Source organism: Phycodurus eques, chromosome 18 (assembly GCF_024500275.1).
Source record: "Phycodurus eques isolate BA_2022a chromosome 18, UOR_Pequ_1.1, whole genome shotgun sequence".
NCBI classification, from domain to species: domain Eukaryota; kingdom Metazoa; phylum Chordata; class Actinopteri; order Syngnathiformes; family Syngnathidae; genus Phycodurus; species Phycodurus eques.
In genome coordinates this window covers 4,218,790-4,242,857 of record NC_084542.1, presented here as the reverse complement: position 1 = coordinate 4,242,857, position 24,068 = coordinate 4,218,790, and the positions used below count along the sequence as shown (strand labels likewise).

The following is a 24,068-nucleotide window of genomic DNA, read 5'->3' as shown; positions in this document are numbered from 1 at the left end:
TATGGCATCACGCACAGCTCTGGCAGTGGACCAAGACAAAGAAAGAGATGAGAAAGGGAAACACATTTAGGGTGAAGAAGTTCCAAGAGTGGCAGATGTCGAGTTATCCCTGTCACACAAACAGAACACAGAACAAAACAAGTTGAGAGCTTTTAACACCATCACTTGAGATGTGAGGTTAAGAGTTTCAAGGTGTTAATTGCATACCTTTCATTTACCCTTTCCTTTGTTTTTTGGTTTAGGCATGGATTCAAACTTGTCTTTGACCAACTGATATATCGCACCGTCGCCAAATGCAGTGGCTACGTCAAGGCAGTTTTGTTCTAAAAGGGGAAGCAAAATGCTCCTTGAGTTAACACTGCATTCACATGGATTTTTGGGTTTTTGTTCTAACAATGTTGGCGGTGGTGGTGGTGCTAAGAAATCATCAAAGGTTGCTCCATGTCCAGTGGTACCTTGAAGGTTGATTGCCTTTGTATTATGGAAAACTGACTTTTTTAATTGCCCATCCATCCATTTTCTGTACCGCTTAGCCCCGCAAGGGTCACGGGCGTGCTTCAGCCTATCGCAGCTAACTTCGGGCGGGATGCGGGGTACACCCTGAACCGGTCGCCGGCCAATCGCAGGGCGCAGAGAAACAAACAACCATTCGCACTCACATTCACACCTACGGGCAATTTAGAGTCTTCAATCAAACTACCACGCATGTTTTTGGGATGTGGGAGGAAACCGGAGTACCCGGAGAAAATCCACGCAGGCACGGGGAGAACATGCAAACTCCACACAGGCGGGGCCGGGATTTGAACCCCGGTACTCAGAACTGTGAGGCAGATATGCTAACCAGTCGTCCACCGTTTTGAATTGTTTTTATACAAATAGGTGGGTCTCTGGAAAGTATGGAATTAAACAACCAACTACAAACCTTTGTCATCTATTTCTAAACATTTGTGTGAGAAATCAGAATTTAAAATTTGAGCGAATTTGGCAAATTTACCAAAGTAAATTTAACAGTTTCTCCACCCATTATTATTATAAACCTCTTTTAAAGGTTATTAAATGTCTTTCAACCCAAAATTTCCAGAAAAAAATGATCTTAAATTCAAAAAAATTAAATAAAAAATTGAACTAACAAACTGTCATTATGCATGTTTACAATGGCTGACCTTCGAGGTACTATTAATGTTCGGCAGTTATAATGAATTTTAAGTTTTGATCTAAACAACAGTTATCTGTTTTACTTAATTTTGCGCTTACATAAAAATGGAGTACACTAAAATGGCAATTAAAACATTACAAGCAGAGTATTTAAAGACTGTGTGATGCCCGTGCAACATATGAGTTGTATTTCAATTTTTTCTCATTGAGCAAATGAATTTAAAATATTAACACATTGAGGTCAAACACCATCCTCGAAGAAATATGTTTCCCTTAAGAGCATAGGTATGAAACCCAAGGCCGGGGGGGCAGATACGGTCCGCCACATCATTTTATGTGGCCCTTGAAAGCAAATCATGCTCGTTTTGTGATTTTTGTTAAAATTGTCATAATAATAAACAATAATGTTGAGATATTGCGCTGTTCTGTGACCAAACCCTTGTTCTACAGTAATTTAAATAATACTTGAACAAACTATTGTCCTTGTCTTCTGATTTCAAAACTAGTTATCCCTCAATTTGTTGTGTAACGGTAATAATATTTGGTGATTAAACATTTCACTGTTCTAACGGCCCTCTGAGGGAAATCATAACTACAATGCGGCCTGAGACAAAAATGAGTTTGACACCCCTGCTTTAGAGGGTCCACTCCACTGTTGTTGCTTGTTAGTTGAATTTTAGCTAAAAGTTAAATAATGTTACAGTTGTGAAATAATGGGAAATTGAAATAAACATGAGAACAGAACTTTTCTCATTGTATTTATGATTGTGATTTCTAATGTAGGAGTGAGAGTCATACAGTACCTTTCTTGTTCTCCATTAAGACATTGGCACCGGCTGTAAAGAAGAACTCAACACAGGAGATGTGAGTGCTCTGGATGGCCACCATGAGGGGTGTGGTCCCCGTGATGGTCTGGGCATCTATGTTGGCTCCAGCCTCCAGCAGAAGTTCCAGTATTTCCACTTTGCCAGCTTGTGCAGCATGGTGAAGCGGCGTCCAGCAGAACTGGTCACAGATATCCACTGCTGCACTGTTCAGAACACAACCATACTAAGACTTTTTTTTAAAAATGCCATGATGGAAAGGTACCAGTCATGACAAAAGAGAAGAATTCTAACCATACAACAGGAAATGGAACTTAGTGCGATACATAGTTAACTCTTTTTAGTGTTAACGTGAAGAGAAGATTGTAACAAGATGAAGAAAAAAAGCACTAGAAGTTGCTTTTCTCAAGCCTAATTATGTTTCAACGTCATAATAAGTGTATGTCATCGACAGTAGCGAGCTGGAGTTCACAAATGATCATATTACGTTTTAATATACAGCAGTTAACTTATTTTTACATCTACTGTTAGGAATGTTACACTAACTAGCTAACAACGTTAAAGCTGTGTGCAAGCCTGCCTTTAAACTGCATGTGTCAATGTCACACATCATTAAAAGCTGATGTATTTAATTTAATTTAGTTTTTCATTTTGTTTGTTTCATTTTTACACTTAACACTGCCCGTCTTCCCAGTTATCGTGGATATTTGACTTCGAAAGCCGTCAATGGCAGTGAATGTGTTAAAAGACATTTAGATTTAAATTTAAAATCTAAAATTTAAAATTTGGCTGAAATCATGTTAATATTTTTATAAATACTTTTTTGTTATCACCTACATTCTGACCATAAATTGGATTCATTACATTTCCATGTGTTTTAAAATGTAAAAAAGAAAAAAAGAAAAAAATTAAAGTTAGAACAGAATCTGAGAAAAAGCTCTTTTATTTAACAATGCATTTAACTAAAATGTTATGTCATTAAATTGAACCAAGGCATGTTAAACAGATCTGACCACGAACTACTTGCATTCTTTTGGCACTTGTTCACCCTTACAAATTCAGTGAAAATCAGACGATCATTTGGCGTCATAAAGGGTGCTGGGGGGGGTTAGGAGATGGGGAGTGATGATGTTTTTAAGGGTCGGTAATGTACAGGAGCCCTAGAAAACGGTATTTTCAATTTGCGGCATTAACACGGCAGTTACCAAAATCCTATATGCACTCAACCGTCCTGAAATTGTCTATACTGCTTGTCCTCATTAAGGTCACGGGTGGGATGGAGCCTATCCAGTCGACTTTGTTCGAGGGGCGGGGTAAACCCTGAACTGATTGCCAGCCAATCGCAGGACTCAAAAAGACAAATAAGCATTCAGTGTTCAATGAACCTAAGAGGCATATTTTGGAACGTGGGATGAACACAACCCACACAAACAAGACTTGAGCCGAGAATCAAACCCAGTACCTCGACTGTGAAGCAGAAGGGCTAACCACAAGGATAATGTGCTGAGCAAAACACTTGCCATGAAAATATACTGTATAAAAACTTAGAAAACCCCTAACTTGGCAGTGATAAAGTAAGAGGTTTGACCAAAGCGAGAGGACGGATGTTCCTTACCTCTTGTCGAGGAGGTATTTAGTCACCTCGTAGTTTCCGATGGCGCAGGCCACCATCAGCGGGGTCTTGTAAAACGGATCTTGAACATCCACAGGAATCCTTTGACTAAAAGCCAGTCCCAGAGCCTCAATATCGCCATTCTTCACAAGGTAGTTGATATTGAGGTAGATCTTGTCTGGTTTCTCTGTGTACCATGCAGTGTCATCAACTACAGGATGTTCTGGTGGAAGATCTTGGTCCAGTCGCCGGGTGTCTGCGGTATTTATTGTCTCCATCATGTATTCCGGTGGGCCTCCATCCTCTCGTCTGGGCTTGAACTCCGGTGGGAGGGTACAAATAGGCATAGGGAGGACAAATTTGGGTTTCTTCTTCCCCTTGCCTCCCTTCCCACCTTTTTTCTTCTTGGGGATATAGGAGAGGAGAAGGTATGGTTTCTTGATGTAGCTGGCACCTTTGATGAAGTCATTAACGTTTATAGTAGGGTCTCTTCCAATCACATGGAATGAGATGACTAACTCGAGCTGCTCTTGGGTGACCGGAGCACCTAATGTTGTCAAAACGGAGGCAAATTTTTCAGAGGGAACCTTTTCGCGATCAAAGGCTTGCAGCAGATCACGCTCGTATTCGTTAGACCAGTCGTGGAGGGTCAGAGCCCACACGTCTGTCAAGACACTCTCATCAGTGTTCTCTTTGCCCCTCTGTTGCTCGGCTTTCCTCAGCTCCTTGACAGCCGCTTTGTGACCAGCATCTTTGGCAATCTGACGCGGTAGGAAACCTTCGCAGTTCTTCACTTTGGCATTGCAACCTGAACATGAAACACAGCATTATGGAGTTTTACTGTAACTGTAATTTGCCCTGTGGCACCTCCCTTTACACATAATTTGACAAGCTTCAAAACAATTCAATTCCTTTTTTAACACGTCATAACACTTTTCTGAGATAATGCGGAGTGGGTTTATCATACAGGGAGAAGTCGGACTTCAAGGTCCAGCATCACCCACAAGCCAACTCAGGTCAAAAGTGAGGAGCATTCCGATATGCTGTGTGTCAGATTTCAAATTGGACCATCTAAGTTTTGGAATGATTAGGTTAGTATTTGATTCCTAACATCTCTGACAAAAGGCAAAAATGTCGATCAGTTCGAATGTCTTTCCCCCCCCCCTCTAAAACACAAAGACATAACCCTAACCCTAACCCTAACCCTTTCATGAAGGACCAAGGAAATCAGACATCAGAAATCACACTCGAGAGGCTGAAAGGAATTTGATTTTTTAAAAATAATGATAAAAAAGGTTCACACTTTTTTTTTTTTTTTTTTTTTAACGCCTTTCTTTTCCATATTGGTGTGCAGTAAGGTTGCCGCCAAGAATGATATTTTACCGAATTGTTCCGTTCAGTGTCGGCATTGGGCATTTAATTATCTGGCGACATATGATTTACTGTCATTGTTTTAACTCAACCAGAGTTTGACTGTTTGGTTATTTAGTTCTCTGGCTACTAAGACCAGTTTAATGGAAGAGGATAATTTGCTCATAAAAGTTGGTTTACACCTGAATAATTTCTCCACCCCACTTGTGACGTGATGGCTACATCACTGAGTGTAAGTATGCAATGAACCTCGATCACTGATAAGTACTTTTTTTTTTTTTAAAGGTTTGTGGGAGAAAGAAATTTGCAATGATTGATGTAGAGTGCTTAAATTGCAGGCAGTACAAGTAGAAAAAGTAGACATATTATGAAAAATGTACATTTTAATGGCTTGCATTTTGTGTTTGGGTATTTGTTGGGTCTTTGGAGTGCCAGGCCTACACCTATGCCTGTTTTAAATTGCGAAAAATGTATAAAATGTGTGAAATATTTCTCCATACCTCTCTGAGCCAGGAACTTGCAGCAGTTGATGTCGCCTGTCGTCGCGGCAAAGTGGAGGGCCGTGCACTCGTCCACATTAATCACACTCATGTCTGCTGAGAATGCAGACAGCAGCACAATCACCTGGGAGACACAACGCCATATAAAAACAAAGGGCAGAGGTCACGAATCATCTGAGTTACAGTTGAACACATCTTTCCACACCGATGTAGAAGTAGTATGACTGCTGCAGCTGCTTCACCTCAAAGAAGCCCCCCGTGGCAGCGTAGTGCACAGCTGACATGCGTTTCTGGTCCAGGGCATTGGGGTTTCCCCCTCTTTTTAAAATGTCTCGGACAAGCTCCAGGGATCCAGCCTTGGCAGCCTCCATCAACGCTGTCACACCAGTTTTCTAAGGATAACAGAACAAATATTAATGCCAATAAATCATGGTTCGTTATTTGCACCCCAGCTACTGTATATTGCAGATTTTTAAGCATGCCTTTTTTATGGGTTTTTATAGTACACAGGCAATCTGGATTCAGTTGCAACACCTTCAGTGTAGCACGTTGCTGTGAGCCTGTGACTATTGTTGTAAGCTGTTTCTGTGTGTTTAAGTAGCAGTTGTTTAAAGCAGTGATTCCCAACGACGGCGTCATGGCATGCAAGAGAGATCATCCAGGGTGGCTCGGGAAATTATCTGATTGAACTTTATTTGTTAGGCAATTCTTATTTATTAGTTGCATATACAGCAGCGGTTCTCGGCTGTTGTCACCCTGGGACATGCGACCTGCATTTTCTTACTGTTGCAAAGTTGCGACACAATTTTGAAGAAGTTAACAGGATTTTGTTTTTTTGGGGGGGTCAAAAATAGCCCATGAAAACACATGTACAGCACAGTATATATATATATATTTTTAAATGCGTTTCCTGTAGTGCCAAAGGCCTGAGCTGAGCTCCACTGTATTTCCTTTTTTTAAAGTCCATTTGTGAGTAAATTGAGATGAGACCATCATTATTTCAGTATTTCTGTGACATTTTTGTTTGGTGCTATGGTGTGGGATTTGTAAGAGGAAGCACTTTAGTTTAGAATTGCTGTAACTACTACGCTCATTTCTTTTAGACCTTCGATGGTGTTTTGCATTATGTTAGCATTATACTAGCCGACTTTTGTTCAATGAAATTATATGGTTTGGTTGAACAATTTGGTGTTTAAAGATACAATGGTTAACTCTCTTTTCTTCTTTCACTGTATGTGTCAGTTCTACGGCAAACGTCAACTGGAAGTGACAAATACACAGCTTGAAGCAAGCACGCTGTGCTCTTATTTAGAGAATTGTCTGAGCGAGAGGTAGAACAGGTGCTGAGGAACACTTTTAAGTGTTTTTAAAAAATATATGTTTAAGTGTGTTTGAATAAGTCTATATGTGTTTACAGAATCTGGGAGGGATAAAACTATTAAAACTTTTTTTAATATCATCTTTTTATCGTATTTTCACGTATCGTGGGGTAGTTTGGAACATATCCCCCAAGATAAACGGCGTAACATGGTACCATCAACAAATAATGGTGAGTCCACAAAACATTCTGCTATCAATTATAGGGGTCACCTCTCTGCTCCTCAACCTCCATCTAAATATGAACCTCATCTGTTGCATTTGGGTCGGCCCCTTTAGCCAGCATCATGTGACACATGGGAGCGCAGTCTTTGGCATGCTGACACATCAATTGGAAGACGTGAGTCCCCTGCGATGACACGTTGTTCACGTCTGCCTGGTACTCGAGCACCGCCTGCAGGCAACGTGTGTGGCGCTTTGTCGGGTAGATGCAGTAGAACAGGACCCCTAAAGTGGAGGGAGAGACATGAACAGGTTCAGCATTTTCATTTTCTGACTTGGTCACTTTTCAGCTGTATTGTATATGTCCTATTCATTTAACTGTCATGTTAGCTCTTTAAATGCTAAAACTAGAGAACACATTTATGTCACTGATAATGGCTCTTCATGCTGTGATTAATCTTATATTTCAAGAACTTGTTCATTTTCCACAGTTTTAAAGCCTCATATACTTGCCGAATAATTTTTTTTTAATCATTCATATTTGGCAGAGTTGTTAACAACGCTCTTCTCTCTGGTGTGCTCCACAATGGAACACATAAGGATTATTTCATCGCATCTTATCTTAGACTCACCACTGTGTGAGGCACACCCGATAAATCAGATAACAATACAAGAGTATCAATAATCATCAACAACCAATAATCCTGATTTTGACCCAAAGAATATGGTTTAAAAAATTCAAATGAAAGGTTGTGTTCGACATGCAAGGAAAACACAATCTTAGTCGAGTGAAAGTGCAACATGATGCCGACAAATAGAGGACTACAGGTCCTTGCTATCTGGTGACTTAATAAGAGGTTGATCTGTAATTATATATACCCACACATTCACATTTTGGCTGCTTTCTCTGCGCCTTTCTGCTTCAATCTGACGCTGCCCAATGACTCTCAAAGACTCGCCATGCATTTTGAGGAGCTGGACAACCACAGGCAGTGCCTTCAAATAAACCTCATGGATCTCATTTAAGATGGGAAATTCATTCATTTAAGGAAGCGCTCCTTTGCTATCAAGCTTGAATTTAAATGCAGTGGCGTCACCCTGATCTCTTATCTTTAATTGCTAAAGACTAGCGTTACAGGTAATATTCAACAACGGTAACAACAAAATAACCACGGAATGTCATTTGTTAAACATTAGTTCTGCAAAAAAAAAAAAAAAAAGGTTTCTGGTTTCTTTGTTTCACCTCTGTTATTTGTTACCAAGCATCAGTCACTGCCGTGGTTAGCAAACAGAAACCAGACTCTCATGTGTCCAAAGCTGCAGTAAAGTGTAATATATTCCTGTAGGACTTTCAGGGTCATCTCCTTTCTGTTCTCCTTGCCATTTTTAGTCCGACGAGTCACCACTGGAAGTTCAGTGCCTCTGAAGTCGTACACATAAAAATTCAACGCTTCTGGAAGTGAACTTCGATCAATTGAATTTTGGTTGAAAATCTTTTCAATTGAAAAAGTAGTTCAAAGGCAAAGAAAAACAGTTCGGCTGTATCAACTCGACCATGATACCCCACAGCTTCTGGGTATGCACCAGAGTACAGCAGACGGAAGTAACTGAGTGCACTACTCACCTTTGCCCTCATTGTCTTGGATGCTCATATCAGCGTCGTGGTCTGCCAACATTTTCACAATGCCGTCATTACCCAGTTCAGTTGCTAACATGACCGGCGTGTGGCCCCTCTTATTCTGGATGTCAGGGTGCGCTCTCAAGGACAGAAGAAACCTGGTCAGGTCTGAGGAAGTGTTGGAGATCGAAGCCGTCAAACGACAGATTGTAATGAACTGTCGGACTTAGTTCAGATTTATGTCAGTTCAGTTCGCTCCTGCACAGTTTGGAAAGATAAACCCTGATCGGGATTGTGTTTACACCGCTCTGGGTAAACTGTTGAATGCCTTTTTGCTACGTCAGCCACGTTCAACCCACCAATAAATATAAGCATTTTGTTTTCAACGTTTCTTGGCTTGTGATTGTTTTCATAAGACAACGAGCAATTCTTAAGAAAGAGGCATTTTTTTTGTTACGGGGGTTGCAATCTCGGCTACGGCCATCATGTGGAGTTAAAAACACACGTTAGGTTAATCGAAGATTCGAAACTGTCTATAGGTGTAAATATGTGTGCGAACGATTGTTTGTCTATGTGCCCTGTGATTGGCTGGCGACCAGGATGTATCTTGCCCAAAGTCAGCTGGGATAGGCTGCAACCCAAATGAGGACGAGCGCTCCAGAAAAATCCCAGATTGTGACAAAGTGGTACCGTATGTTATGTTACGGTTCAGAACAAGGAAGATGTCATCACCCTGATTGTTGGCTGCAACTGCCATGTGAAGTGCGCCCGTTCCATTCTGCGGCTCTGTGAGATTAATGAGATTTGCCACCCCGAGGTGGACCATCTCCTCAATCTGCGCCTCATCGTTTTCATGGATGTACTGCAACAAGCGGTAGATCTGCAGCACCTGGAGCCGGTTGTCCACCTCCCTGCCAGTCATGGTTGCGTTGAACACAGATGACTGGGAATGACAAGAGGCTCACAACCTGTTGACGAGATGCAGTTTAAAAATAATAATAACAATGAGCTAATACCAATCCAGAATCTTCCGGATAAGGAGATAACACATTGCGATACAAGGTTGGGTTTTTTGTTTCACTTTGCCCCATTGGTGAGCATTTAGCAGGGTACACACATTTTGTCAGATGGGCAAAATTTGAGCATTTGTTTCCCATCTGCAAAGGCCAGTTTACGTAACTTCTCTAAAACGTAATCCGCACTGATTATCCTTAGTTCGAAGTGTTATTTTTCCTCCTTAATCTGTTCGGAAACCGCTCAGGACCGACAATCGTAAATGTTGAATTTGTCCATTAGGGATCTTCGATACCAATTTTTTCAAATCGATACCGGTAGGAGTACTCAATCTTGAGTACTAACCAATACCACTAGTACTTTTTTCCTGACGAACACGATGGTTTACTGATGTGTCAAACTGCCACAGTGTAGCGCCAACGACTGGCGAGGAGGACTTACTCAAAAATTTGTTTTGCCTAAAATATCGCTGGTTGGTGTCGCCAGCCTTCACGACTACCCGATACCTTGAAATAAAGTCGGTATCGGCCGATATCGATACCGTGCCCATCCCAATTTTTTTCTACCAATATTTCGGTTCGCAAATCATTGTTTGTGTGGTCAAAACCGAGTTTGGCCGAGCCACAGTCTACGTGATTGTCACAATAGTCAATTGGGAAACAACCAGAAGCTTGCCCTGTTGCCGGACACACGTAGAGGAGCAACGAGTTGTGCTGAGTGTTTGCATAAAATGTCAATGTAAAAGTTATTAGTTACAATGAGTGTTGTAAGCGCAATGTACTCGATAACAGTTATCTTAGTTTCTTCTATTTCTTGTTCGACTTTAACGACTACTACTACTGCTACTTCTGCTACTACGGCTTCCACGATTATACCTTCTTCTTTGTACATTTTGGCAGTGTGGGTGCCTCGTGGCACCATGTTGCCTTTTGCAGGTCAGTCTTGGTACTACAACAGACATCTGATTCAGGATTGTCAGTGGAAAATACAGCATCGTTATGTGTGTGGTTTAGCTGACTGTGTTGGTCATTTCGAGTAAACCACAGTAAGCACACACTGGCGTATTTTTTCCTTGTCATGTGTGGGGTCTCTCGTGTTCAAAATCTTTTTGAGTGTACCCTGCTTTTGTGATCTTCGTTTACATTCCATGAGATCGTTGTCTCAGTAATACATATATGCAAATGTACTTCTCCATACTAATATTGTCAAACTCATAAAACGAATGACTACTGATTACTCAGCTGATTTTAAAGAGCACAATGCACAATATCTGATCGGTTAATACACTGTTCAAGCATTACGCACATCTATATAGTATAAGTCAACCTCGACCTGATGAAGTGGCACTGATCCACTTGTAAAGAAGTAAAAACGTCATTTCGGCTTATTTGTTCACATGAGTGGATTTCATTTTGATGGTATGAGGATCATTTAGGATGGGAGGTGGGGAGGGGGGGGGGGGGGGGTATTTCCACCTTAATAAAATGATTTACTGGTTGAACAGACATTTCTGCACAGCTGTTGTATGGAGGGGGTTAGACGCGAGGTCATGTTACATGAGAAGGTGACCTCATATTCATAAACCTCTATGACGCTGTTTCGGCTGTAATTCATAGCAACGTGACGTCACCCAGAAGGTTCAACAACCTGGACCAATACCAATTTACTGATAAACTAGTTTGTCTTCTTCGATGCGCATGCATATTTATGTAATCGGCATATATATATATATATATATATATATATATATATATATAAACATACTGGGATGCAATCATAACAACAAAAGGTAAGCTTCAATCACGACTGCACTCACACGTCCACTTCAAATGACCGCTGTCCTCAAAAATAACCTCCAACATCTTTAGCCATTACGACCATGAAAGAAGGCTTAAGAAATATAAAGATGAGATGGTCTCGTGAGTCCGTAATAGCGTGCGGGAGGCTATTCTCCTATGTCAAAGCGCCGCCGGACTTTTGTTTCCTCGCTTCCATGGCAACGAAATCCCGGCAGTGCAATGTTGTGAGACGTGCTTTTAAGAAGTACTTGTGGAAGAAAACGACTGGTAAAACCTGAAGTAGTGATCATTTGAATCGATTCAATTCTTGTAGCCTACTTATAAGAACTATTTCAAAGTAAAGATGCATGTTTAATGTCAGTTATATATTATGCACATGTTCTTCTCATGTTGTCTCGCACCTTACTTGTCCGAGCAATTTAGGTAGGATTAAAGGTTCCAGGGCCATACGGTCGCAAATGTGGAGATTCATTTATTGGCACCTGCTGGCTTGTTTCCACGTGTGTACTGCACTGACAGCTTGAGGCATCTATTACTGAAAGTGTGGCAAAAGTGAAATAAAGTATCCGATACGCCCTCGTCCCTCCAATACAATAAATTGTCCCGAAACCATACAGTCCATTTTGCTTGACTACTGCGGTCACGCGTCACTATCTGTACTTCCGTCTCTGACCGCACGATGGCACCATAGTGCAGAGTAAGAGACGCACATTGTCTGCGCTTGAACACCGGAGTCGCCGACCTTTTTTGAAACTTGGAACTACTTTTTCGGTGCTGATTAATGCGAAGGTTTGATACACACTTTTGAAATAATAAAAATAATAAAAAAAAATGCTCAAATTGCCATTACACACATAGATTCACATAGATTAATATACTTTTTAATAATATATCATTTATTAAAACGTATATTAATCTATGTGAAGACAGATCATTTTAATGTTCTCACAATATTTATCAGCAATGATTTAACCTATAAATATCAATATGCAACACTTTAACTCAAGTTAAAGGGAAGAGAGAACAATAGGCACAACAACAGCTGTATCAATGACAGTAATAGTCCCTTTTTTTTTATCAATCTCTGTAATCGTTTACATTTGTCTAATGATCACCTCTACAACATACCTAGGAAATCACAATGCCCCATCAACGGTGAGCTAATTTCATAACAGGCCCACGGGCGACTCGTATGGCACCATTTTGGTGAACGCTACTATATCAAGTGAGCGACTCGCTGAGGCGAGTGGCGATGGGATAAGCTGAAAGTCACAAGGACATTCAATGTAATTTATCTCAGGGCCCCTGTGTTTTCCTTAAACCGAGAACCACCCTCAGTTTAAGATAAACCCTTCCAGGCCATCAGTATGGAAGAAATGAAAAAGAGGAAGTACGGCGGCAACCGAATGAACACTGTAACCACATTACATTCATTCATTGTCATTTGTAACCTTCGTAATGGTGACCCCCGCTTCCACCAACAATCGGGATTTTCGATCCCAACAACAGGTCCAAAATGATAACTGCACATACAATAAAAGTGACCAAATCCAAATAAACCCATACTGCCAGAGTCCCTGTTTAAAGTGTGTATCTTGTATTTGCCAAACATATTACAAAACATCCAAAAACATATACAGTACCTTGCAAGGTGAAGTGGAAGCACGTAAAAATATTACATGATAAAATGTTTAAAAATATTTACATTCCTTCTCGAGTGTACAATTCTATAAAAAAAAAAATCCCATTGTCAACAATGAATAATAAGAGGGTGTTTCTATCAAGGGAAAATATTAATTTGCAACAGAATGCATTGATTGGCATGAATACTTTTAATGCTCATACAATAGCTTACCCATAAGACCTCTTATTTATGCAAAAGCAAATTATGAAAGCATGTTTTAGTAGTTGTTGAATGTATTTTTTGGGTAACTTAATTACTTTTTGGAATGTTTTGTTTTGTTTGAATGATTAGATGATGCGCACCAAATTCCTCACTAGAACACAGAAACAATTCCCATCTTTTCTCCCGGCTGGCCTGCTCTTTCCTCCATGTCTCATCCTGTGGTCTCCACCGCATGAACTGTGGACAACTTTACTTTTGCTCTTCCCACAAAGAAAAGTGGTTTAAACTGTCACATTCCCACTTATTTCTCTCTGCATTTTTCGAGGACAGTGGGCTTCCTTGCATCATGTTTCTCGGAATCAGCTTGTGGTTAAACCGAAAATGTCAGCACTGAAAAAATAGCAGTCATTAGAGAGAAAAATGTCTGTGAACATGGTAAAAACCTGAACAATGATATGCTACCTCAAACACAGAAACTCAAAGAACCCCATGTGCTTAATATTTTATCCCCCATTCTTTCTTTTCATTTTAAACACCTGGGGGCTACGATATCACAAACTAATATTCAAGTTTCCGGCAAGAAATATGGATTTGTTAGATAACCAAGAAGTGACTTTTGTAATTGAGATCAAGACCACAATGTCTTTTTGAAAAACAGTGTCTCTTTAAAGCTGCAAAGCACAAATGATTGGTTTAAAAGCGGAAGCATGTTTATTTAAGTTATGAAAATATGCAATTCCCTGAAAGAACCCTTGTATCCTCTCAAGAGACCTTCTTGGATTATTTTTGCCTGATTGCATGTCTTTAAACAAACAACAGGAATAAAAGAGTTCTGGAAAAGCCACCAATGTCCATCCAATCAGATGGTCTCATACACCAACATCCCACTGAAGATGGTCAAGGGTTCCGACGAGTAGGCCAGCTTGCCGGTGACCAGGTCGACACAGACCGTATCCCCTGCCTCCATGGGCAGGATGATGTTGAAGACCGCCAGAGCTCCAGGGATGTGCTTTGCTTCCGCCATAGGCTTTTCCAGGCCTTCTGGTTGATATCCTGCTGAGTCAACACGAGCCACACCGGTGTTGGATTTGGACAGCACCGCCTCGATCTTCAAGTTCTTATGGCCGGTCAGGATTGCACTGAAAAAGTACCTCCCTCTCACTGGAGCTGTGAAATAACCTGCGGGACAAAACAGGGAACTAGTCACTTCAAATGAACATATACATCACAATTGCTCATGTTAGGGGTAAATTCAACAGGCTGGTTTAAAAATATATATATAAATCATTCCATACCACAGCCACGTGCACACATAGACCCCAAGTGGTGCTCAAGCACCCAAAAATGTGGATGAAAAAAGTGCCTTTTTTTCTGCACCCTGTTTCTTCATCAATATTTTTTTTAAAAGGAAAAATTACCCATTCTCATCAATTGCCTGGGCTGCTCAGTACATTATTGCTAACTTAACAATAATTCACAAATCATAAAAAAAGAATGAAATCTACACTACAAAGGTGAATTAAGGCCACCCCCCTGTCACATAAAAATTTTTACAGTCGTTAAATGGTTCTTAACATTTTTTTTATGCAGTTAAAGGTTTTGTGATTATGTTCCACTTGCGATGTTCAAACTAATGTAGTCACATAAAAAAAGAAAAGTTGCTCATACAAACCTGTTCGAGGGTTATAGACACCATTTTCATTGACAAATACTTCGTTGAATGCAATGGTTCCTACGCCCCTCATCGGCCGAGTGAGTGCTGCGGAAAACGAAAGTCGTGGCACATGGGCGTCAGAGCCTGCAAGACCTGATGGTGGGGCAAGAACCAAGAGTTTAAGCTTACGCAGATGAAACAGCAATGGAGCGTTTATGTGATATTTAGTTGAGCACAACACATACCCTGTTCACCTCTGAGGCCTGGAAAATGAGATTAAATACAAAAATAGGGAGTTACTCATCAGCCTCCTTTTTTTTTTTATCAACAAGAGAAAACTTTTAAAAGACAAAGAATTTAATTTGCAAATCAGTTCTTGTATCCATAGCCTACTACACAAGTGATAACAATTTGGTTGTCTACCTGGGGGTCCGGCTGGTCCTTGCTTGCCCTGTTCCCCCTGAGGCCCCACCTTTCCTTGGGGCCCCACAGCTCCCTGGGGTCCAGGCAGCCCTCGCTCTCCTTTGGGGCCTGGTAGACCAGGTGGACCTGGAGCAGAGAAACACTTAGTCTAGATTCACACTACATTGTTCCAGTGACACATTTCAGTTTCTTTTTCTCCCCCGTGGCTCAGTTTCAAATATGGGTCAAGGGAACGTTTTGCATTTGAGGATTTTTTCCACGTACTGTACTTCTGTTGGCGGACCGGTGGCCGACTGGTTAGAGCGTCAGCCTCACAGTTCTGAGGACCCAGGTTCAATCCCCGGCCCCACCTGTGTGGAGCTTGCATGTTCTCCCCGTGCCTGTGTGGGTTTTCTCCGGGCACTCCGGTTTCCTCCCACATCCCAAAAACATGCATTAATTGGAGACTCTAAATTGCCCATAGGCATGACTGTGAGTGCGAATGGTTGTTTGTTTCTATGTGCCCTGCGATTGGCTGGCAACCAGTTCAGGGTGTACCCCGCCTCCTGCCCGATGACAGCTGGGATAGGATCCAGCACGCCCGTGACCCTTGTGAGGAGAAGCGGCTCAGAAAATGGATGGATGTACTTCTGTTAGATTAATTGAATAATCTAAACTGACCATTGCTGTCAACGTGAGTGAATGCATGAATGGTGAGTGACTGGTAACTAGTCCACAAAGTCACTTGTGACCAGCTCGAGCTCACCAGTAACCCTGAACAGGATTAATGGTAGAAAATTGATGATCATGGCACCGCAGAAAAGAAGGAAAACAACACTGACTCATGTGTTTTGATCAGGATCAGGCTTCTTCCAAATGTGGATTAAAATCTGACAGATATCTTGGCAACGCTTGAATGGACATGCGTTTAGTAAAAGTAAAAGTATATTGAAAATTGGCCAGTTGAAAATACATGTAAATCAAAATTGGGCACTTTTGCAGTATGAACCCAGCTTAAAGGAAGAGGTTCCAATTTTCAAAGAAAAATACCTGCTACCTTGGATTTCAGGAGCTTTGCTGAAACTGACAATAACCACCTCTGGAATATATTTTAAAAAAAATGCCCATCCCTTGTTTGCTAACAACTGGCATAAGACTAGCAAACAGAAGCAGAGCGAAGGGACAGTTCAGGATTCAGGAGCGATGCGGAATAAGCCAAATTTCTGTCCGAGAAGTATGTTCATCACCTTTTTGATGTTTAATTGATTGTACATTCCCCCCCAAAAAACTTCAATCCGATAACATTTAGTGTCATAGTACTACTCCCTTACCAAAAAGGCATGCTACCGTTGTAGCAACTGTGGCTAATGTTGGCTTGTTACAGTTCTAGTGCTAGCTTAATATTCCTATTGCTATTTTCTTTTTAAGTTGAATATGCTGGGGATTTATCACAACTTTGGCATTTCATAACGGCATGCCTTTATGAATGGCCTGTTAGTGAGGGGTGCAGCTTTCGTCAGAGACTCGACGGGGGGATTCGTGAGGTGGAGCTATATTCAAATCTTGCTAGCAGTTTTAAGATTGCAAACTCCCTCGTAAAGTGAAAGAAGACAAACCCTCTTCTGAGAATGTTCACTGATAAGCGATGGCTCAAGGAAGATTCCTAAAAGTTGTGTTGGTAAGAAGAAAGCTGTGGCCTTTAACCTGGTGTGACTGAGTCATTCACCCTGATGTTTACTGAAACTCCCCTTTCACACAGACTGCAGACTTTATAGGCTCTTAAGTGACTGCGTGACAGGCCAGATTCTTTCTTTGGTCTATTTTTTACATTCTCTAACTTTGCCTCCCATTAACCAAGCTTTATATCTTGTCCGAAAGTCAGATCTCATGCCCTGCATCCTCCGACTCTTACCCATGAAATCCTGTCTTATGAAATCATGGAACTCCTTAGTCAAGTCCAGCAGAGATGAGTTCAGCCTGTGTATTCTAGAGTGGACTTTCTCCAGCTGGACATTCTGGATATTATCGATAAGATATCCTTGGGACGTGACAGTTACATTGAGTCCATTGACACAGCTCCACAGCACAGACACTTGTTGATTCAGACCCTCCTTGATCCTCTGCAAACTGTCCGAAAAAGAGTCGAAGCGTCCACACAGTCCCTCTAACTTTGAAAAACGGCGTTCCAGGCCATCGCTCGCTCGCCGACACTCCCCGACGTCCGTCACATAGTTACTCCTGATCAATTCAATGTCTTTGCCAAGGCTGCCAAATCGAATGCTTGAATCATCTACATGCTCAGCCAGATCATTCTTCAAATCGTCCACCTTTAACAGAAAACAGACATGTTAAGAGTGTTTTCTGTATGATGCATAGTCTATTTGAACTGTTACAGTCCATAAAGAAAAGGCATGTTTCAGTCTTTACAGTTCAATGAAATTACACATAAAACATCCTTGCGGCAACGGCACTGTTGCCATAAATGGTAGCCGGCTGTTCCATTCTCAAAGGTCATTTAAAGTTTAGTAAAACAGTGGTTCATCACGGGATAATTTAGGTCATCTATAACACCAATCATTTCAGATAGACTTGTCAATGCAATGTTTTTTTATTAACACCCTGAGAAGTCAGAGCTGATTGTAACCCCAAAGGGTGAGAAAATATTTATTTGTATTTGAGATTGCAAAGAGCATCAAGGTTTTACCTTAACTGTTGGTAGTCTTGTTATTGTCTAGATGTTTACATGGTCAGACGCACTTACATTAATTTTATGAAAACTATACAACAGGGTCCAGAGCTCCCAATACATACTGTAAAGTAAACTTGTATTTGTTAACAGGGGGACGACATGGTGAGTTGCCAAAGAGCTAAACACTAACAACATAAATAACATATAGTATCAGTGTTATAGCATCAAGTCATTAAATAAACATTGCCTGATCTTTTTAGTGTGCAGAAAAGTTTGTACAAGCGCTGCACACAGCTTTAAATAGCAGCTTTGCTGGTGCTAACAAGACAAGGTATTCAGGTCTACAAACATTGCAGGCCGGCCGTCACAAGGTTGTCCTCGATTTATGACGCCATTCCTTTTCTACGGTAGCAACACAAGTATGCTAACGGTGCAGTAAACCTTATCTATAAGGACTTGGGCTTTGAAATTGGACCGTGATTAACCCTATTAAAAGCCAGTGCAACCCGTTAAGTATTTTGAACCAGTGGTTGTTGGGAAAACAGGGCACAAAGAACAAATATAGTCATGGAAAATTTAACATTCAGTGTCATTACCAAGTCATCTTACCTCAGAATCAATCTTGTCCTTAGTGTCAGTCAGATCATCGAGTGTGTACCCATGTGTCTGGATGGTTGTATCCATGCCCTTCAGAGTGTCATTAATGGAGCGGAATGTGACCATGACCTTAGATAGTTCCCCTTGGATGGACTTCAGATCTCCTCCTAATCTTCCATTGTGGTCAGTGTGACCGTCTAAGCGATTCCTCACATCATTGATGTTGATTTTACACTGTTCACTGCTCTTCTCCACTTCCTCTCTGAGCAGCCCCACCTCTTCTTGGAGGTTTGAGCACACCTGAGAGCACACTGTTTCTCCTGAGTCCACCTTTCTGCGCACATCGTTCAGCTCGGTCTGACACTTGTTGAGGCCTGTTGTGGTGGAGTTGGCCAGCAAACGTAAGTCTTCCTCCACATTGCTGCAAATAGAACAGTCCTCCCAATCTTGGCTCAGTGTTTCAACTTCCGTGACTATCCTGTTGAAGTTCTCACCGTCCTTGCCTGTGACAGCAATTATCTTTTTGACATCGTCTGTTAAGTTTATGATCCTGTCTGCCAGTGAGTCACCTGACACAGACAAATCGTTTAATCTTGTGTTAAATTTCTGGATTTCTCCTTGGTTGGCCACAACCCTCCATTCTAAGGTTTTTACAGTGTCTTCAGTCTGATGGTCTTTTCCGTTGAGCCCACAAGTGTCATTACACATTTTTGTAGTCACTATTAAACGTCTGTCAATGAAGGTTGTGACATTCTCTAGCTGGCTTAAACGTCGACTGTGGTCGGTAACAGTGTCTCCAAGAACAGCCACATCGAGCTCTAGCTTTCCGATTTTGAAGCTATGATCATCCAGCTGACTGAGTACCATGTTTCGTAGCTGTGTAACATCTCTTTGGACACTGTCCTTCAGATTGTTGCCAGTGTTAGTACACCTTTGCTCTGTTTTTCTCACTGTGTTGTTCACCCTCTTCTCCAACTCTCTCAGTTTGCCATTCATCCTGTCCTCTGTCACCCTTCCCTTTCCTCCCCCGCTTCCAGTCAGCTCCTTATCCAGTCGCCCTTTAATGGTGTCACACTTGCTGGCAGTGGAGGTGACTTGGCCATTCAGATCTGACAATCTCTTCTCCAGCTCAGTGACTGTGTTGCAGCACGCCCGGGACTCTTCCGTCTCACTGCGAATGATTTGCAGGCTCTGCCTAAAATGTTGGTCCATGGAGCTGATCAGCTTCTCCAGGGCTCTTACTCTTTCTCTGTCCTCCTCCTGCTGCCGCCTCAAGTCCTCCACACCAGCCTGAATATCAGAAAATTACAGAAACCTTTGCTTCTATTTTCACAGTATTGACTTTCATCAGAATGTGTTCTTTGAGATTTGTCATGCAAGATTATTTTTTAATTAGTGAATGTACTTGAATGCACTTTGTGCATGGAGTAACTGTTGCTCAATTTCTTAGTTAAATTTGATGTGCTGTTTCGCTTCTTTTCATGTTACACTACACTATACTAATATACGCTAACCCTTCTGAAGAATGTATGCCACTTTTACACTGCACAGTACCAGCTTAGATTGGGCTGGTTGGTTTTCCACTTTAAAATAGTTCAGCTAAAAACGGTTAAAACCATCCCGCACGAATGAGAGCAGGAAATAAATGCATCCTGCAGCAAAGTGGAGACTGTGGAACCTAATACCGCAGTGTCCAGAGCTAAGTTAGAGCAAGAGGACAAGCTAACACCAGCACAGGGGTCACCAACATGGTGCCCACAGGCACCAAGTGACCCCTAAAGACAACATGAGTAGCGTACGGGCCTGTTCTAAAAATAGCTTTACCAATTATATGACTTTGTGAGTTCCTAGAAATGTTTGAGAAGGGATACGCTGAAAATGTAAATACTCATGTTTATCTGTTTCCATCCATCCATCCATTGTCAACACCACTTATCCTGGTTAGGGTCACGGGGCACTGGAGCCCATCCCAGCTGACCTCGGGCGAAAGGCGGACTACACCCTGAACTGGTCGCCAGTCAGTCGCAGGGCACATATAGACACGGACAACCATTCACACTCACATTCACACCGTCACTGAGTAGGAACTGATCCCACGCTGCCCGCACCAAAGTCAGGTGAGTGCACCACTACACCATCAGTGACTTATCTGTTTCCTACCTTGTTAAATCATTACAGTGGACCCCCGCATATTCGTGTTTCGGCACCTGCAGGTTCACCTATTCAGACCTTTTGTTTTTTCACCTTTTTAAAAATGTTTTTTGTTTGTTTGTTTTTTAAGGGGTAGTAACCCCTATTTTTCCTGAAAAATGGTTATTGGCAGGACATCCTCACTTATTCAAAATTTTTTGGGGTTTGGGTTATTTGGGCATCACTGTCAAATACCAAGAAATAGCTCTCAATGAAATGATGATGACCGTCAATTATTTGTGATCAGTGTCTTCAAGTTCACAGATGAATATTATTAGTCAGTGTGTCAAACTGGCAGCACTTTGTATTAATCAGTACCCAAGAAGTAGCTCTCAGTAAAATGCTATGTAAGATGATGAATCTGCCCAACAAATGAAAGGCCAGCAGTGATTTGCGTCACACATGGCATCTGGTTTTCCACTGGAAAAGCATTAATAGTGAGTAGAACCAGGATAAGCTCAGCAGGTACGACAGTGCAGTGGAAAAGTGGCACTATACTGTAGATTTCCACTATACATTATATATATTATAGAAAATGCATTTAACTTTTTAGGGACAAATCATTACCTCTAATACTCAAACTGATGTACCTATAACACTGCCTATGAGGGATCATAGGCAATTAATCGGCACATGCCTTGTAAGGAACCATGAAAGGTGAATGAGGCCAAAAGTGAATCAGTGTTTATGGAGAGGAAAGTTATGGCTTTAAATGGGCTGATACTTTCTCTCATCCCCCTCTGGTGAAAATCGTTGCAGACCTTGATAATACTTCTAAACATTACTTTACACGACCGTATACCAGAACATGTACTGATACTGTAGCAGAGAGGCACCTGGATAAATAAGCAGGTTCTAAAAAAAGCAATTGATGTTAATCTTATCTTTGGAATCTATTCATGTATAGTACAGTAGGCTTCACCTGGCAAGCAGAGCAGGATAGAGTCACCCTTCTCTCTAGCTCTGTCAGTATTTGTTCCTTGAGTGTGTTCATATGATTCCCCCGGTGTCCTCCTCCACCTATAACGGCTCCGTCCAGGTCATTACCGCCTCCGTTCTCTAAGTGGTTGTTAATGTTGTGCAGGGTCTGATCATGGACCTGAACAAACATACCAAATCACAAGGTATATTCTTGCATGAAATATTCAGTGTCTGGTCCTAAACTATGTAAATGCACTTTGAGATGCATATCATTGTATGAGAAGTGCTCTATAGATAAAGTTTCATTTGATTTGAAAAAAATGTCTTGCGCCTATTAATTGTCGGATGCCTTGTCCACAAATAAGTGCTTTACATTAAACCGACACTTTAATATGTTCTCATCAAGAAAAAAATACCTGGATTCCACCAGTTGGCTGTAATTACCTTCACAACAACAGACATGGCATCTGTAAAACTGAAATTCATGGTGGAATTTAAAGAGAAAGTATTTGTGTGCAGCTCCTACCAATTTTACAGACATAAAAGCTTTTAGAGTTAGATTTAAATCCTTGTGGGACAAACACAATCATGCTGTGGCCAGAAAAATGTACTAAAAATTTCGAAATACACTAGACAAATACATATTGTTTACCTGTGTCCTATTATACAAATGGTCCAGTTTGGTGTGGATGTCGTTGATCGTTTCCTTCATGTGTGGCTGGGCAGAATCAGCTGGCACAATAGCTCCATTTAGTACTGAACTATACAGGACAACAGTTGATATTACCTTGCATTACAAGAGGTATAGAGTGAATAACGTAGCATTAATGCAATGGATTAAAAAAACACATTCACATACAACTTCTGGTTTAGATCATGAATGGAGGTCTGTATGTTGTGGACGTCTTTGGTAAGGCCGTTGATGGTTTCTTCCAGCTGTCTAACCTTTTCACTGTCACCTGTGTACAAAGAAGGAGTAAAACAGGGATTGGAAGATGGGTTGCGTTATACCCAAATGCCTTTTTGTCTGTGATTTGATTGACAGCAGCTGGTGGATGGCAAGTGTTTTCAGACAAGCTAAATAGACTACATCAAGAACGCAATGAATGCGATGCTCGAAGGGGTCTGGAGGTAAATTGTCATTTAAGTATCCAATGACAACATGATTATGCCAGGCACCTTATATGGCAAAAGTATTTGATAGTTCCACCTACAAAAAGCAAAACAATCCAAATATGGAGTGAATACCTCCTTTCCCACTGGAATAGCTTTCACTCTTGTGCTAAGGCTTCCTGCAAGATTTTTGTGTCTTTGGGATTTTTCATCCAGCCAAATTATAATTTTTTTTTCCCCCTCCCAGGTTTGTTTGATTTTGTCTTGTTCAACAAAATGATAAAGTGTTCATGTTTCTAAGTCAGATCAGGATAGGCCAGGAATTAATTTTGGGCTTTAGTTGAGATTGTGTGGTTTCTGCTGTGTACAGATGCGGTCTGGCTCAATGTGTCGGTTTCCACTGGTTTTGCAAAAAGGCTACAGATAATGGAAAGTATTGCATCAAGTGCAAAACAAAGGAGTGTGTCATGAAGCCACAACATTAAATTTACAATTATAGCATTTTGATGAGTAATTTTTCCCTCAAAGAACACCGAACCATATGATGTAGTAAAGAAAATTAAATTTCAGGTGGAAAGGTAGAAACTTTTAAAAACATAGTTTCTATCTACCTATTGCTCTCTCTCTCTCTGGAGCCTATTCCCAGCTGTCATCGGGCAGGAGGCAGGGTACACCCTGAACTGGTTGCCAGCCAATCGCAGGGCAAATACAAACAAACAACCATTTGCAGTCACAGTCACGGGCAATTTATAGTCACCAATTAATGCATGTTTTTGGGATGTGGGAGGAAACCGGAGTGCCCGGAGAAAACCCGCGCAGGCACGGGGAGAACATGCAAACTCCACATAGGCGGGGCCGGGGATTGAACCCGGGTCCTCAGGCGGGGCCGGGGATTGAACCCGGGTCCTCAGAACTGTGAGGCTGACACTCTAACCAGTCGTCCACTGTGCCGGCCTCTCTCTCTCTCTCTCTCTCTCTCTCTCTCTCTCTCTCTCTCTCTCTCTCTCTCTCTCTCTCTCTCTCTCTCTCTCTCTCTCTCTCTCTCTCTCTCTCTCTCTCTCTCTCTCTCTCTCTCTCTCTCTCTGTCTCTGTCTCTGTCTCTGTCTCTGTCTCTGTCTCTGTCTCTGTCTCTGTCTCTGTCTCTCTCTCTCTCTCTCTCTCTCTCTCTCTATATATATATAGAGTCAGTCGCAGGGCACATATAGACACGGACAACCATTCGCA

At 41.5% G+C, this 24,068-nt stretch overlaps 2 protein-coding genes across 2 annotated transcripts in view; both read right to left on the bottom strand.

Moving 5' to 3' along the window:
• Positions 1 to 210: 210 nt before the first annotated feature.
• ankef1a (ankyrin repeat and EF-hand domain containing 1a) lies at positions 211 to 9,541 on the bottom strand. The gene is made up of 8 exons (XM_061704790.1): positions 9,352 to 9,541; positions 8,626 to 8,787; positions 7,087 to 7,286; positions 5,705 to 5,854; positions 5,463 to 5,586; positions 3,595 to 4,399; positions 1,959 to 2,185; positions 211 to 323 (listed from the first exon to the last, which is right to left on the bottom strand). Exons 1-8 carry the CDS (start codon positions 9,539 to 9,541, stop codon positions 211 to 213), a joined length of 1,971 nt encoding a protein of 656 aa, XP_061560774.1.
• Positions 9,542 to 13,006: 3,465 nt separating this feature from the next.
• The window catches only part of emilin1a (elastin microfibril interfacer 1a), a 35,051-nt gene continuing 23,989 nt past the window's right edge, over positions 13,007 to 24,068 (bottom strand). Inside the window, exons 4-12 of the mRNA XM_061704819.1 lie at positions 22,591 to 22,690; positions 22,384 to 22,492; positions 21,733 to 21,909; positions 18,633 to 19,910; positions 17,247 to 17,661; positions 15,356 to 15,481; positions 15,178 to 15,195; positions 14,951 to 15,085; positions 13,007 to 14,457 (exon numbers count right to left, since the gene is read on the bottom strand). Coding sequence (XP_061560803.1) covers positions 14,138 to 14,457; positions 14,951 to 15,085; positions 15,178 to 15,195; positions 15,356 to 15,481; positions 17,247 to 17,661; positions 18,633 to 19,910; positions 21,733 to 21,909; positions 22,384 to 22,492; positions 22,591 to 22,690 — 2,678 coding nt within the window. The 3' untranslated portion in view covers positions 13,007 to 14,137. The remainder of the gene's footprint in view (positions 14,458 to 14,950; positions 15,086 to 15,177; positions 15,196 to 15,355; positions 15,482 to 17,246; positions 17,662 to 18,632; positions 19,911 to 21,732; positions 21,910 to 22,383; positions 22,493 to 22,590; positions 22,691 to 24,068) is intronic.

Excerpts from the sequence above, each read along its gene's own strand:
- ankef1a (XM_061704790.1), bottom strand. The coding sequence starts at position 9,541 with ATGACTGGCAGGGAGGTGGACAACCGGCTCCAGGTGCTGCAGATCTAC. Across the intron at positions 2,186-3,594 it reads AAATACCTCCTCGACAAGAG|TGCAGCAGTGGATATCTGTG; the intron begins GTAAGGAACATC and ends TGTTCTGAACAG. Across the intron at positions 324-1,958 it reads CTTAATGGAGAACAAGAAAG|AACAAAACTGCCTTGACGTA; the intron begins GTACTGTATGAC and ends TTCCCCTTTTAG.